Below are 16,833 nucleotides of genomic sequence, written 5' to 3' on the forward strand. Positions count from 1 at the left end.
AGTGGGCAGAAACAGTAAAGATACCGGAGCTACATTCAAAGATGTTGCTGAACTGGAAAAGAAATTTATATTCCCAATAATGGTAAAGACATTAACTGGAGAGATTTTGTATGAATCGAAATATAAATCAAAAGGAGCTCTGATAAATGTTATTGATCATAATGCACATGCGTGAACCTTGGCTATAACAATATTTCCATGAAATCGAACTGTTAAATTCTATAATGGTAACATGTTTGATTTTGTCAGAAATATCAGTAAAAGCTATCCTGTATCTGTGTGGTTGTTTCAGAATCTGTAAACTATTATCAGTTTGTATGACCTAATGAAGAAATTTATCGTACAGAATTTCTCCATGAAGAAATGAAAAATCTTGAGTTGAAATATACTGATGATGCTGACCAATTAGTGAGTAATTGTTTTACCGTTCTGTCTGTTGCTGCTCATTTTGCTCAAAAGGAAAATTCATGGAAACCAACACAGTTAGAATTTCTTGAAGACGTCCAATGCAGTTGTGCTGAATATGGACACGGCAGATTATGGAATACTAAACATGATTATAAGCCTATTATATCAGTTGATATGGTTGCATGTTATCAGGGAAGTTTTCTTGGAATGGGAGAATGTTCTACATATTTTAAAATATTTGGACATCCAACACACAAGATGACCAAAGTTGTGATAAACCAGATTTTGACTTAAATGGATTTGCATGCATTGAGTCATTTAAGTTTGCTGAAGGTCTTCATCCAATTTTTTATGTCTGGTTTGGAAAACATTTTAGTGAACGTGGTTGGGCTCCAGTAGTTTTATTACGATATGTACTTGATGAAAAAATATTAATAACATTGGTTGTAAGTGAAGCAATTATATCATGTCGTCCACAAAAACAAGCTTGGAAACCACAACAAAAGAAATATTCTGATGATGAAAATCCTGATATAACTGATTTTGAGAATAAAATCACAAAAGAACTTGGTAGAAAAATAATTAGTAAATTTACACAAGGAGGATCATATGATCATAAACGACATTGTACAAGATTAATTATAGATGATGGTGAGTTAGATTTTATAACTGTTGATGCATCAGTGAGAAACACATTTATAAGTCAAATTAATTCTAAATTTTTGGACAGAACTAAATTAGGTACAATTGTGAGTTACACTGATGGTGAATCACCACAGTTTTCTCATCTAAGATCCTCGATGCTCATGTACGTTTTGATAAATTTGTTATCGATGATAAACAGATTTCCTGATACTGTGGTTAGAGTTGCAACAGATTCATTTTATAACAATAAAAAAAATACTGGATTGCTAGAACAATTACATATAGGTGCTTATCCATCACGGGGGCAAATGGAGAATAAAACGAGAAAGATAGTTATTCTGAATCTGCCGAAGTTGAAATCAAGGAAACATATTATAAAACTAAACAGATGTCAGAATTGTCATCTCCTTGACAACTAAGATCAGACTGTTCAACTGCAATGTGAAGTGACATGATGTCTGAGGCAGATAACCATGACTTGTGGTCCACACCTACTCTAGCATTAAAGTCGCTGAGGAGGAATAGTGGCTCATCTTTAGGGCATCCTTTGATCTGTTTGTCCAGCTGCCCATTGAACTGATCCTTTTGATCTCTTGAAGACATGAGGGAGACATATACACTGAGGATTTGAAAAGACCTGCAGCATCGGCAAGGCTGATGGACAAGAGATGCTCAGTGCCCCCTGAGGGAGGTTCAGCTGAGGCCAGGAGGGTATTTTTATGGCAAAGCCAACTCTGTGCTGGCGGGGCTCCTCAGGTTCTCAACCGTTCCAGAAGAGTGTGTAGTTTTCCTCTCTGAGGGAGCTGCTGGAGGCGAGCCTGGTTTCCTGGAGGTCAGCTATGCTGACATTTAGTCTGGTGAGCTCTCTGTTGATAATGGCCATCTTCCTGGAGTCATCCACCTCCCTGAGGTCATCAGAGATGCCTATGCACATGGTGCACACGTTCCAGCTTACAAATTGAAGAGCTGGAGTCTTTGTTGGCTTCTTGTTTTTTTTCTCTGGTGCGGAGTTTCCATCTGCTTGTCATGCTGAGCAACACACTAAGCTCCAGGCACCCAGTGGAGCAGGCAAACATTGGTGGGCCACCACCTTACTGACATGGGCTACCCAGCTTGAGGCGGGCAGTAGTAGGCCAGTGGGATGCAATGATCCCTCCATTTGTTGAAGCTGACCTGTGGCGCCCCTTCTCCATGCCAATCAGATGGGACTTGTAACCCGTAGACTGCCAGCTTCCTTGTTGTTTCCTCACTTAGGAGTGAGGCTGGAGTGGCCTCTCCATGACGCAAGCCTGGGCATGGAGTATGAAGATCCTGGGCTGCCCAGACATCAGGATCCCCCTCTCATCTATGCTGGTGGGGTCCAAAGGAATGCTAAGCATGACATTTGGCACCAGTTTGGATGCGGGAGCTGCTGGAAGGAAGTCGTAGTTGACACCCAGCCACCTTAGGGGTTCTACTCAGTATTTTCTGTCTGGGTTTACTCCCGTAGCCTTTCCTTCTCCCAAAGATGTCCACAAGGCAGCAGAGCCATCATCCACTGGCTTGGGCGCTTCATGGGTTTGAAATCAGAGTTTCCTTCTCCTAGACAAACTGCCTGACAAGACTAGCAAGCTCCATCTGCCTGGGTTTGGAGTCAGAGTTTTCCTTTTCTTAGACTGGCTGCCTACCAAAGCTAACGAGCCCAGTCTGCCCACCCAGTTATACCACTGGGCACTCGGTCACACCACACAGCAGGCTCAGTAAAAAGGGGGCCCAGCATGCAGGTGCTGCTGTGGACACAATAGTGTAGGAGAGGCCATATGCTAGTAACCTCCTGCCCAGCAGGTCTAGACAGTGGTCCTGTGGTGATCACTACACCTAAAATGGAGGGGCTGTGAGAGATGCTTCACTTTCCTTTGGTGAGCGGGATGTTTGTCCCAGACCTCGCACCCACCATAAGTTAAGGACATAGACTATATGATATTGGTTAAACAAGAAAACTAATCTTTTTATCAAATGTTCATAAGTTTCTTATTTCAAGGAACAAAAAAAAAATGCTCACATTATTTACAATTAGAGTTTTTAATATACATGTACTTTTGATTATTTAGAAGAAACATAATGTTTGCTGTCTTGGTCAAATTTTAATTTTTAATAAGTATATATGAATTTTTATTAAGTATTTTATTTTCTGTATTTTTTTAAATAGAATGATTTTTCATAAGTTATACTCATATTATTAGGACTTCACCAAAACACTTACCAAGTTTAGTTTTATACAACCTGATTTTCATTTTTGTCATCTCCATTATTTTAGTTTCTGTCATTTTCTTGTCATCATTATCATAATCACAGTCATGATGATGATGATCATCATCATTACCAAGATCATTTCATGGAATCCCAATTATCTTTTTCAGGTGGTGTTCTAACCTTCAGTACCTGAGTATGGCCTTTTGTAAAACTTTTACAGATCGAGGTCTACTGTACCTTGCCTGTGGAAAATGTAGCAAGAAACTGAACTACATAGACCTCTCTGGCTGCCTACAGGTACATTCAAACTGTTCAAGAGGTCACCTCTATTACCAGATATCTTGTAGTGAACATTTCCATTTTAAAATCTCTTACAAGCATTTCATGGAAGAATTGACCATCCATAGATCTAGGAGGACCTTGGAAAGCTTGAGTTGTACCCACTGGGTCATACTGGTTTTTTTTATAAATACATTTTTTTTTTTTGATTTAAAGATTACTTATTTTCATAACTCTTCCATTAAAATCTCCAGTCATAAAAGCCATCAGTTGTTCTAGATCCAAAGCTCAACCTTGGAAATCTTGAGCCCTAGAATTGAGATTATTTTTAATTTCATTTTCGTCAGAAACTGGGTTAATAAACACATTTTTCTTGTTGCTTTTGATTGCATCAAACCAAATCTTACTCAGAGAGATTTTGGTTTAACCGGATGCTTAAATGTGTAAAAGATGTATTTGATTGACAATTTTGGCCATATGTGATCAGATGGCTGAAAACAGGACTTTGGACAATGTTACCTTCTTATGATGCCAAAAATGCCACATGCAGGATAATGAATTAATGTAATTTTTTTAAAAAAGAATCGTGATTATTATTGTCGTTTTTGTGCAGTGTTAATGTAATCAAATAAGAAAGAAATATTCAAATTTAAAAACGTCAGTGAAATTTGCCCTTTAGCTCATTGTCATTGGGAGATACATTTCATTTTCACCTGAAACAAGGATAGGAAACATACTTTTCCTTTTACTTCCAACTGTTATCCAACTTCATATGATTCAGAGAGATTTTGGTGTTGCTAGATATTTAGATGTGTAGATGTTTTTGATAGGCTGTTTTGTCCATGCATACAAGGATAATCTTATAAGAAGCACATTTTCCCATTTCTTGAGCTTCCTACTGATTAGCACTTGGTTGACTGTATAATGCATCAATTATATTTTTGCATGAATTTATAAAGGTAAATACTCATATGGTTGTAATTGTTAAATGTAAAACATTTGCTGCAGTGTCCTCAGGTCACCATCACAAGACTTGCATTAATTTTTGAGTGTTACGTAAAACCTTTTCAGGATGTGGCTATCCAAAGTACAGTTAAAACACAAAACTTTATGACTGGATTTTTATGATCTGGGACCAAAAAATTGTCCTGTCAATAAAGTCAGTCCCACTTGTATGCAGTGGAATTAATATGTTTGAAGTATTAATAATGAAAAAAACAGAAACTGGAAGTTCATGAGGAAAGAAAAGGTTATTTTAAAAATATCTGAATTGTTAATTGACTTTCTAGTATCATGAATACAGGCTAAGAACACAGTAGGTTTTGTTTCTATCTCAAATGTTTACTATGAGCCGTCTAAGAATTGTACAGTTTTGTTCCTACCTCAAATGTTTACTGTCTACAGCGTAAGAATTGTACTGTAGGTTTTGTTCCTGTATCAAATGTTTACTGTCTACAGCTTAAGAATTGTACTGTAGGTTTTGTTCCAGTATCAAATGTTTACTGTCTACAGCGTAAGAATTGTACTGTAGGTTTTGTTCCTGTATCAAATGTTTACTGTCTACAGCTTAAGAATTGTACTGTAGGTTTTGTTCCAGTATCAAATGTTTACTGTCTACAGCTTAAGAATTGTACTGTAGGTTTTGTTCCAGTATCAAATGTTTACTGTCTACAGTGTAAGAATTGTACTGTAGGTTTTGTTCCAGTATCAAATGTTTACTGTCTACAGCTTAAGAATTGTACTGTAGGTTTTGTTCCTGTATCAAATGTTTACTGTCTACAGCTTAAGAATTGTACTGTAGGTTTTGTTCCTGTATCAAATGTTTACTGTCTACAGCTTAAGAATTGTACTGTAGGTTTTGTTCCAGTATCAAATGTTTACTGTCTACAGCTTAAGAATTGTACTGTAGGTTTTGTTCCTGTATCAAATGTTTACTGTCTACAGCTTAAGAATTGTACTGTAGGTTTTGTTCCAGTATCAAATGTTTACTGTCTACAGCATAAGAATTGTACTGTAGGTTTTGTTCCTGTATCAAATGTTTACTGTCTACAGCTTAAGAATTGTACTGTAGGTTTTGTTCCTGTATCAAATGTTTACTGTCTACAGTGTAAGAATTGTACTGTAGGTTTTGTTCCAGTATCAAATGTTTACTGTCTACAGCTTAAGAATTGTACTGTAGGTTTTGTTCCAGTATCAAATGTTTACTGTCTACAGTGTAAGAATTGTACTGTAGGTTTTGTTCCTACCTCAAATGTTTACTGTCTACAGTGTAAGAATTGTACTGTAGGTTTTGTTCCAGTATCAAATGTTTACTGTCTACAGCTTAAGAATTGTACTGTAGGTTTTGTTCCTGTATCAAATGTTTACTGTCTACAGCGTAAGAATTGTACTGTAGGTTTTGTTCCTGTATCAAATGTTTACTGTCTACAGCTTAAGAATTGTACTGTAGGTTTTGTTCCTGTATCAAATGTTTACTGTCTACAGTGTAAGAATTGTACTGTAGGTTTTGTTCCAGTATCAAATGTTTACTGTCTACAGCTTAAGAATTGTACTGTAGGTTTTGTTCCAGTATCAAATGTTTACTGTCTACAGTGTAAGAATTGTACTGTAGGTTTTGTTCCTACCTCAAATGTTTACTGTCTACAGTGTAAGAATTGTACTGTAGGTTTTGTTCCAGTATCAAATGTTTACTGTCTACAGCTTAAGAATTGTACTGTAGGTTTTGTTCCAGTATCAAATGTTTACTGTCTACAGCTTAAGAATTGTACTGTAGGTTTTGTTCCAGTATCAAATGTTTACTGTCTACAGTGTAAGAATTGTACTGTAGGTTTTGTTCCTACCTCAAATGTTTACTGTCTACAGTGTAAGAATTGTACTGTAGGTTTTGTTCCAGTATCAAATGTTTACTGTCTACAGCTTAAGAATTGTACTGTAGGTTTTGTTCCAGTATCAAATGTTTACTGTCTACAGCTTAAGAATTGTACTGTAGGTTTTGTTCCTGTATCAAATGTTTACTGTCTACAGTGTAAGAATTGTACTGTAGGTTTTGTTCCTACCTCAAATGTTTACTGTCTACAGCGTAAGAATTGTACTGTAGGTTTTGTTCCAGTATCAAATGTTTACTGTCTACAGTGTAAGAATTGTACTGTAGGTTTTGTTCCAGTATCAAATGTTTACTGTCTACAGCTTAAGAATTGTACTGTAGGTTTTGTTCCTGTATCAAATGTTTACTGTCTACAGTGTAAGAATTGTACTGTAGGTTTTGTTCCAGTATCAAATGTTTACTGTCTACAGCTTAAGAATTGTACTGTAGGTTTTGTTCCAGTATCAAATGTTTACTGTCTACAGCTTAAGAATTGTACTGTAGGTTTTGTTCCTACCTCAAATGTTTACTGTCTACAGCGTAAGAATTGTACTGTAGGTTTTGTTCCTGTATCAAATGTTTACTGTCTACAGCTTAAGAATTGTACTGTAGGTTTTGTTCCAGTATCAAATGTTTACTGTCTACAGCTTAAGAATTGTACTGTAGGTTTTGTTCCAGTATCAAATGTTTACTGTCTACAGCTTAAGAATTGTACTGTAGGTTTTGTTCCTACCTCAAATGTTTACTGTCTACAGTGTAAGAATTGTACTGTAGGTTTTGTTCCTACCTCAAATGTTTACTGTCTACAGTGTAAGAATTGTACTGTAGGTTTTGTTCCTACCTCAAATGTTTACTGTCTACAGCGTAAGAATTGTACTGTAGGTTTTGTTCCAGTATCAAATGTTTACTGTCTACAGCTTAAGAATTGTACTGTAGGTTTTGTTCCAGTATCAAATGTTTACTGTCTACAGTGTAAGAATTGTACTGTAGGTTTTGTTCCTGTATCAAATGTTTACTGTCTACAGCTTAAGAACTGTACTGTAGGTTTTGTTCCAGTATCAAATGTTTACTGTCTACAGTGTAAGAATTGTACTGTAGGTTTTGTTCCTACCTCAAATGTTTACTGTCTACAGCTTAAGAATTGTACTGTAGGTTTTGTTCCTGTATCAAATGTTTACTGTCTACAGCTTAAGAATTGTACTGTAGGTTTTGTTCCAGTATCAAATGTTTACTGTCTACAGCTTAAGAATTGTACTGTAGGTTTTGTTCCAGTATCAAATGTTTACTGTCTACAGTGTAAGAATTGTACTGTAGGTTTTGTTCCAGTATCAAATGTTTACTGTCTACAGCTTAAGAATTGTACTGTAGGTTTTGTTCCTACCTCAAATGTTTACTGTCTACAGCGTAAGAATTGTACTGTAGGTTTTGTTCCAGTATCAAATGTTTACTGTCTACAGCTTAAGAATTGTACTGTAGGTTTTGTTCCAGTATCAAATGTTTACTGTCTACAGCGTAAGAATTGTACTGTAGGTTTTGTTCCTACCTCAAATGATTACTGTCTACAGTGTAAGAATTGTACTGTAGGTTTTGTTCCAGTATCAAATGTTTACTGTCTACAGTGTAAGAATTGTATTGTAGGTTTTGTTCCAGTATCAAATGTTTACTGTCTACAGTGTAAGAATTGTACTGTAGGTTTTGTTCCTACCTCAAATGTTTACTGTCTACAGTGTAAGAATTGTACTGTAGGTTTTGTTCCAGTATCAAATGTTTACTGTCTACAGTGTAAGAATTGTACTGTAGGTTTTGTTCCAGTATCAAATGTTTACTGTCTACAGTGTAAGAATTGTACTGTAGGTTTTGTTCCAGTATCAAATGTTTACTGTCTACAGCTTAAGAATTGTACTGTAGGTTTTGTTCCAGTATCAAATGTTTACTGTCTACAGCGTAAGAATTGTACTGTAGGTTTTGTTCCTACCTCAAATGTTTACTGTCTACAGCGTAAGAATTGTACTGTAGGTTTTGTTCCTACCTCAAATGTTTACTGTCTACAGCGTAAGAATTGTACTGTAGGTTTTGTTCCTGTATCAAATGTTTACTGTCTACAGCTTAAGAAATGTACTGTAGGTTTTGTTCCAGTATCAAATGTTTACTGTCTACAGTGTAAGAATTGTACTGTAGGTTTTGTTCCTGTATCAAATGTTTACTGTCTACAGCTTAAGAATTGTACTGTAGGTTTTGTTCCAGTATCAAATGTTTACTGTCTACAGTGTAAGAATTGTACTGTAGGTTTTGTTCCAGTATCAAATGTTTACTGTCTACAGTGTAAGAATTGTACTGTAGGTTTTGTTCCTACCTCAAATGTTTACTGTCTACAGTGTAAGAATTGTACTGTAGGTTTTGTTCCAGTATCAAATGTTTACTGTCTACAGCTTAAGAATTGTACTGTAGGTTTTGTTCCAGTATCAAATGTTTACTGTCTACAGTGTAAGAATTGTACTGTAGGTTTTGTTCCAGTATCAAATGTTTACTGTCTACAGCGTAAGAATTGTACTGTAGGTTTTGTTCCTGTATCAAATGTTTACTGTCTACAGCTTAAGAATTGTACTGTAGGTTTTGTTCCAGTATCAAATGTTTACTGTCTACAGCTTAAGAATTGTACTGTAGGTTTTGTTCCAGTATCAGATGTTTACTGTCTACAGCTTAAGAATTGTACTGTAGGTTTTGTTCCAGTATCAAATGCTCACTGTCAAAATGTATAAGTAGACCAACAGAAAACTCTATTTCAGACGTAGTGGGAAAATTTATATCAGAATTCTCACACCTGTCAAATAAAAAAGGAAATATTAGAATTCTTCATCTGTAAATCCATTCTTGTCTCAGAAAATATGAATTAATTAGTTTCTAATAGTCACAATGTTTACATGTATATAATAGATGCATTGATCAGGTATTGGGTTAAGTTTGTAACTCATATCGTGGTATTTAGGGACATGACCAAAGATATGTTGTTATAATTATACAAATTTGACATTTGTATTCTCAGCTCTCCTTGAGAGTAGCCGATGAATGTTGCCATTTTTGTGTTAGTCATAACATTTTATTGAGAAATGACTTTAGGCTAAATTTTTGCAATCAACAAAATTGGATAAGTATCTATCAAAGTTGATAATAACAGTGGAATATTTCCTTTAAATATTATATCTCAAAATTAGAAGATAAATATAATGCAATAAATGTTATGAGTTACAGTATAGTTTACATTGGATATTATCTCTAATGTAGAAATGATTGACTGGGTCCAAATTTTCTTATATTTTTCAGCTAACACCTGATGGATTTAAGAATCTAGCATCCGGCTGTACCAGTCTACAGACTTTGATGATAAATGATTTCCCTACACTGAATGATGACTGTATACTAGTATGGTGCCAGTTTGCATACTTCGTAGTATAATATTTTCTCATGTGTAAATGTGCATCAGCTGTAAAGAGTCTAGGCATAGATGTGCTAAGACACATTATGCCTGCAGATCAGAATGTTAGTTATTTATTCTTCTTACAACTTGGTATCACTCAGCCAGACCTCTCCCATGGCTCCAGCGGGGAACCTGGTAAAAAAGAAAAGTAGTTTTCCATGACATGCCAGGATGAAGTTTTCCAGAAATTTGAAACATTATTTGATTAGGTTATGATATGAGATCATATATTGTGTCATTGTGTGATGAGATGATGCCATCTGTTGCATAAACATGGACAGTATCATTGTCTGACTGAGACACTTCTGTGGCACTGATGTCTTCTTACAAGGAGAGGTCCCATGCCATCCTTTTAAACTTAAAATATACTGTTGACTAGAATGATTGCAGAGAGCATGTAGAGATAAATTTTGAGATAGAAATGTATCTATAGATTTTACTTCTAAAATATACAACTGAAGCATCTTTTAGTTTAAAGAGGCTTGTGAAGCATTTTACAAGACTGTTTTATGGTGATCTCATGGAGTCTCAAGATTCTGGCTCAACAAAACTACTTAAACCATAGAGCAAACATCATGGAGCTTGATCTGCTAGCACATTATAGACTGGCAGATCTGGATCTGTGATGTTAGCATTTGTGTAAATAGGGTATGCTGTTGTTTTTTTTGCATATACAGTACAGAGAGGGTTTGCAACAATCACTGCACAGAACTGTTTACCACATGACAGATTAAATTATTCTTGACTGTCTTCAGTATTTTGTGAATGAGTACAGTATAAAATAGCACTAAAGTTAAGGAGCATTTTATATCTGCAACTTATAAAATTCTGCATGGAATTAAGTATTATTCATAAAGTAATCAGTTCTGTTTGTCATGTAACACCATGTGTAGACCCTCTAGTTTTGGCAACCTTAGTGAGAAAACAATGTAATTTGCATAAGTGTTTGACTTGAAACAAAAAAGTTTTTGTATAAAATTTTATTCTAAATTTGCAGTAGTCACAAAAATGATATAAAGAGTCTGAGATTACATAATGTTTGTTTCTAGATTACAAAAGTCTTTAATTCTGTTAAAAGCACCTGATATATATCCAACATTTGCTGGACTTGCCCCTGATTTTGGACTGATTTTGAGTACTGAGGGAAACAAAGCCTCCAACATTCTTAAATAGTTATATCAAATGGTATTATATATACAGCTGTATTATATAATTATGTTTACTTTAGGGTTAAAACAATGGGCAAATCAGAATTTCAAGACACTCCTACAACCATCCTTGTCTTTGAGATTTTTATATGGACAGTACAATCAGATATGGTTATGCAAGCTTCGTCAATTGCTCAAGTTTTATTTTCTTCAGGTGCTGATAGAATAAGGATAATAGTAATAAATCCTTCTCATTCAAACTATGGATTTCTCAAACTGACTTTCTATCTTTTAGGTGTTTGAACTTAATAGAGTCTTTTATATCCATCTGTGTAGGATAGGGAAATTCCTCCCAAGTGAATAATTTTGCATCAGACAAAAGACGTTGCAAATGTCTAACACCAAATTCTGATCCTGAGGGTAGAGGTTTCCTATCCAACACCATTGAATAATTAAGGATAATTTTTCTCACACTCCAACCCTGCCTAGAGAAGGTTGTAAAGAAACATATGAAGCATAAAAAGGATAAAACATAAAAAAAATTGTTTTATAATTAGAAAAGTATATAATGCATGGTTTACACTGAAAAATTTGGTGTGAACTTTTAAACAAGATCACAATGCAAGTAGATGACTCTTGAAATGAAATTTATAGAAAATTTTCAGGCAATCATAACAGCATTTTGCAAGTTAAAGTGGACACACCAGTCAAAATACAATTGTGATATCATGTGGTATAAAACAAGTCATGTGATGAAAGATAGAAATATACTCTATTGTTGTACACACAGGAACTTAACTTTGTATGGGGGGCAGGGTTTGTTTGTGTGTAACTATGTACATGTACTCTAAATGTAAATATGAATGTAAGTTTGGGAGATACATGTAGTTTATATGATGTTTTATTGTTACAATACTATATAAGCCTGATTAGTGAATTGGCCCACTGTTAAGTTATGTAAATCAAGTGAGCAATGTCAGGTCCACCTTTACCTCTTGTTTTGTTTGTAATGGTCTCATTAAATTATCTGAATGTGTACTTTTTATTTATATTATTTTATCTGAATTGCAGCCAGTTGCTGAGAACTGTTCTAAGATCAGTACTGTGTCTTTCTTGGGCTCACCTCTTTTAACTGATGAAGCCTTCAGAAAACTGGCAGAGTCCAAAAAATTAAAGAAAATAAAGATTGATGGTATATGGTTACATTTATTTTATTTTTTTAGGTAAAAGAAATCTTATAAGTCAAACTAATAATTACCTTGAAAATGTATAATTAGAGGACTTTTTCAGATAAGGTATTTAACATTTTGCTCCTTCTTGACTTTTAACACTATTCAATATTAACTTTTTGCTGTAATGCTTTGCTTAAGACATTTGAACTCATTAGCACTTAACCAGTGTACCTAAATTAATTATAATCTTGTCCTAAAGCCGTGTTTTAAATATTAAATCAATATTTTCAGTAAATGTTATCTAGATTTATTTGATGTAATTAACCAAGGATACTCAGTACAAATATGCATGTTGGATGATTCTGCATCATTGTTTTTTCAACCTATTGCTAGGTAACCACAGGATATCTGACCTCACTGTCAAGGCAATAGGGGCATGCCCTGAACTGAATCATATCTACATGACAGACTGCCAAAGGTTGACAGATGCCTCACTGAAAGCCATAGCAGATTGCAAACACCTGGTTGTAGTCAATTTTGCTGACTGTGTCAGGTACGTCACATGTTCCTTATCTGCATAAAGGAGTATACATGATGTGTATATTGTATAAACAATGCAGTCATTTTACCTTCTAGTTCTTCACACCAGGTGTAAACAACTATCTACGTTAAGATGGCGAGAGGGGGCTATTGTCATGTAATATTATTCAGTTGCTGGTATGTTAGAAAATAAAAATGTAGAACTTTTTTCTGTAAAAAGAATACAAAAATGTCAAACAATTTTATATGTAAAAAATGCATGAAAGCCTTCTGCTTGAGATGATGTTTGTACCAATCTGATTCCCCAATGTTATGCTTGGAAAATAGTTTTAGCGTTATTTGCTGTTGTTTAGTTCATATAGCTACAAAACTTTATATTTTGACAATTAATGTTACAAACTTTGTGCTGAAATTCATCTCTTTCTTTACCCTTATTATTATTGGTTTATTCGTGAAGATAACATACTATAAATTATGAGCAAATATTTTGCATTGTATGTGCAAGTCAGTTAAGAGTCATAAATTAGAAACTAAAAACTGTGAAGCAACTTCACAGCTTCCTGTTGCTTGTTCCTTAGGGAGATTCATTTTCATCAATCAAAAATTGATAGAGATAGGGAGAACATTCAAGTGGACTTAGGAATGTGATGAATTTTTGAGATGCTAAAAGCTAATTAACAACATCACCTGTATTTACATACCTGGACACAACTAAAACAATTCATTTTGGATACTGATGCATGTGAAAATGGAATCTGTGTAGTGATTTCACAGGAGTAGGCGGGTCCAGAAAAAGTTGTGTTATATGGAAGTAGTTCATTTTGATTGAATAAGAGTGTCATAAATCATAAATAACCCATGTAATTATTGTATAATGTATGAATAATTAAACAATACTTAAATGTTCTGGCTATTTTGTACACAAAAAGACATCCATGCCAAAATCCTTGATTGATCCCCAAAACTTTAAAAAAACATTGTAATAATACATACATACTGTTAGCATTTCCCAGGCACATTAGTTAGGGTAGGAAATTGTATAAGGCATACTGGTAATGACATCTGTGACTGTAGATATAAGCTTGAAAAATCATTGTCTTGGAAAAATACAGTAGGATAGAGAATTGAAATTTAATTTGAGAATCGTGTGTCAGCTCCTGGGTGGGAGGGAATCAGTTGTAAGAGTTGAACAGTTAACATTTGCATAAAAGTTCTAAACTGCATTGCTGGGCTTGGTGATATATAGATTGAAATGCTAGAACACCTTAAATTTGATTTTTCCAGGATAACAGTGAAGGGAGTCCGACAGCTGGTGGAAGGACAGTGTGCCCCAAGTCTTAGGGAGCTCAATCTAACTAACTGTATCAGAGTCTCAGACTTAGCCATGCTGCATATCACTAAAAGGTATATTTAACATTTCGTTGTACAGCATAGCATATCACTAAAAGGTATCTTTAACATTTCATTGTATAGCATAGCATATCACTAAAAGGTATATTTAACATTTCGTTGTACAGCATAGCATATCACTAAAAGGTATATTTAACATTTCGTTGTACAGCATAGCATATCACTAAAAGGTATCTTTAACATTTCGTTGTACAGCATAGCATATCACTAAAAGGTATCTTTAACATTTCGTTGTACAGCATAGCATATCACTAAAAGGTATCTTTAACATTTCGTTGTACAGCATAGCATATCACTAAAAGGTATCTTTAACATTTCGTTGTACAGCATAGCATATCACTAAAAGGTATCTTTAACATTTCGTTGTACAGCATAGCATATCACTAAAAGGTATCTTTAACATTTTGTTGTACAGCATAGCATATCACTAAAAGGTATCATTAACATTTTGTTGTACAGTGGTCTCATAGCACATCAGTATAGTGCAATCTCTCATAACACGGTACGGTCCCATTTTTGTGATGCATATAATTTTATATTGAATGTTTCTCTGTAAATTTTGACCTCACTTAACACTTTTATTGGTTCTCCTGAATAGTATTTTAATGAGGAACCACTGTATCTTATCTGGATGCATACAGTACTAACAATCATCAGGTACACTCAACACTTTTGTTGCTAGAATAACATTTTTTATGTCTGTTAGAATCACGGATAAAAACTGTACATCTGATAGTGATGTCACTTAGCCCTGCTTCTGATAGCGATGTTGTCTCTTAGTCCTACAAACCTGATAGTGATGTTGTCACTTAGTCCTACACCTGATAGTGATGTTGTCACTTAGTCCTACAAACCTGATAGTGATGTTGTCACTTAGTCCTACACCTGATAGTGATGTTGTCTCTTAGTCCTACAAACCTGATAGTGATGTTGTCACTTAGTCCTACACATCTTATAGTGATGTTTTCACTTAGTCCTACACCTGATAGTGATGTTGTCACTTAGTCCTACACCTGATAGTGATGTTGTCACTTAGTCCTATACACCTGACAATCATATTGTCACATAGTCCAGATATATGTTCTCACTTAGTCCTATACATCTGATAGTGATGTTGTCACTTAGTCCTATCACTCATGTATACATGTGAGGCCGAAGGCTTTATGGAAAATAATGAACCCCTCAACCAAGCATTTGTGAAGGATGAGGGACATTATTGGAGTAAAGCTGGAGGCTGAGCATGTATACATCCACCCATTCTTTGCTGCAAGTTGAGGTTTTACTACAATGGGGTTTTCCCTCCCTGTCTTATATAGACAACAAAACACTTCACTTTAAATTATGAGATACCTCGTGCAGGTAGCTTGTTTATAATGGGTACTTCAGGTGACACATCATGTGACTGATAAAAAAAAAGTTTCTTTTCTTGGAAGAGCACCTGTTGCCGCCTATGACAGAGTAACATGCTATGAATACATGTTCAGCCTTCGGCTTTACTCCAGTAATGCCCCTTATCCTTCCCAAATGCTTGGATGAGGGGTTCATTATCTTACAGCCCTACTAAATCAGAAATAAATGTCCCTGTCTTACTCCATTATTTTGGTCACACATTATCTTATTAGATCATAATACATGTCCCTGTTTTATCGCATTATTTTGGTCACTGTATATTATAATTAACCAAATTTTGGTATTTATTAATACAGGTGTCCTAATTTGACATACTTGAATATTTGCTACTGTGAACACATCACTGAGTCAGGAATTGAGATGCTTGGTCAAACAAGACTGACATCCCTGGATATTAGTGGATGCAACTGTGGAGAGACAGTAAGTCACATTTGTTTGGTCAAAATCTGACTATTCATTTACATATAATGCTGCAAATTTCACCCAAATCTGGTAGACATCTATCTGTCACATTTCCATGTATTGTAATAATGGGTAGATCCTTTGGATGTATACCAAGCTGTATGGACTGCTCTTTTATCTAAAGTTTCAAGCTCTCTATTATTGCAGATCTGTGTTTAGTTCTACAACATCTGCCTTGTCAAAACATAATAACATACAACATTAACACTACATATAATAGCAGACAAAGATTAATGTAATTAAGTCAGATTTTCATGCAAGCAGCACTTTGAATATTTTATGAACAGACACCAGGAATAGACATTTATGGCCTGATCTAGCTTCAGAAACTTTGACTAAAATATTTTATTTTGTTCTTATAATTTGCTTAATAATTGTATAGTTTGGACCTAAATTTTTGGGGTTTTCTTTTTGAAGGGAATTCGGTTTCCTTTGTGAATTTAATTCATCTGCACAGTCCATAGACAACACAAATGTTTATCAGATCAGAACATGTATTAAGAATATATTTTTTCAAAGTTGTCATTTCCATGGGTCACTCTACAGTCATCTAGATGGGGGATTAATTTAACTTTGGCTGTATTTCTCCACAGGGTTTGTCTGCACTAGGCAACAACCAAAGACTCCGAGATGTGACTCTGTCTGAATGTGTGGCCATTACAGATCTTGGTCTACAAAAGTTTGCACAGTCATGTAAAGATCTAGAGAGACTGGATATATCTCATTGTATGGTGAGCATTTGACACAAGCATTATGTGTTTATTAAGGCTGAGTATCTCTCATAGTATA

General features: G+C 34.9%; 1 protein-coding gene across 1 annotated transcript in view; it reads left to right on the forward strand.

Moving 5' to 3' along the window:
- LOC149787878 (F-box and leucine-rich repeat protein 13-like) overlaps positions 1-16,833 on the forward strand; it is a 104,942-nt gene that overhangs the window by 73,542 nt on the left and 14,567 nt on the right. Inside the window, exons 13-19 of the mRNA XM_089974116.1 lie at positions 3,453-3,582; positions 9,749-9,847; positions 12,122-12,242; positions 12,616-12,775; positions 14,047-14,166; positions 15,879-16,002; positions 16,638-16,775. Of these exons, the coding sequence (XP_089830242.1) occupies positions 3,453-3,582; positions 9,749-9,847; positions 12,122-12,242; positions 12,616-12,775; positions 14,047-14,166; positions 15,879-16,002; positions 16,638-16,775 (892 nt within the window). The remainder of the gene's footprint in view (positions 1-3,452; positions 3,583-9,748; positions 9,848-12,121; positions 12,243-12,615; positions 12,776-14,046; positions 14,167-15,878; positions 16,003-16,637; positions 16,776-16,833) is intronic.

Source organism: Sinohyriopsis cumingii, chromosome 11, assembly GCF_028554795.1.
Source record: "Sinohyriopsis cumingii isolate HCF-2022 chromosome 11, ASM2855479v2, whole genome shotgun sequence".
Lineage (NCBI taxonomy): Eukaryota > Metazoa > Mollusca > Bivalvia > Unionida > Unionidae > Sinohyriopsis > Sinohyriopsis cumingii.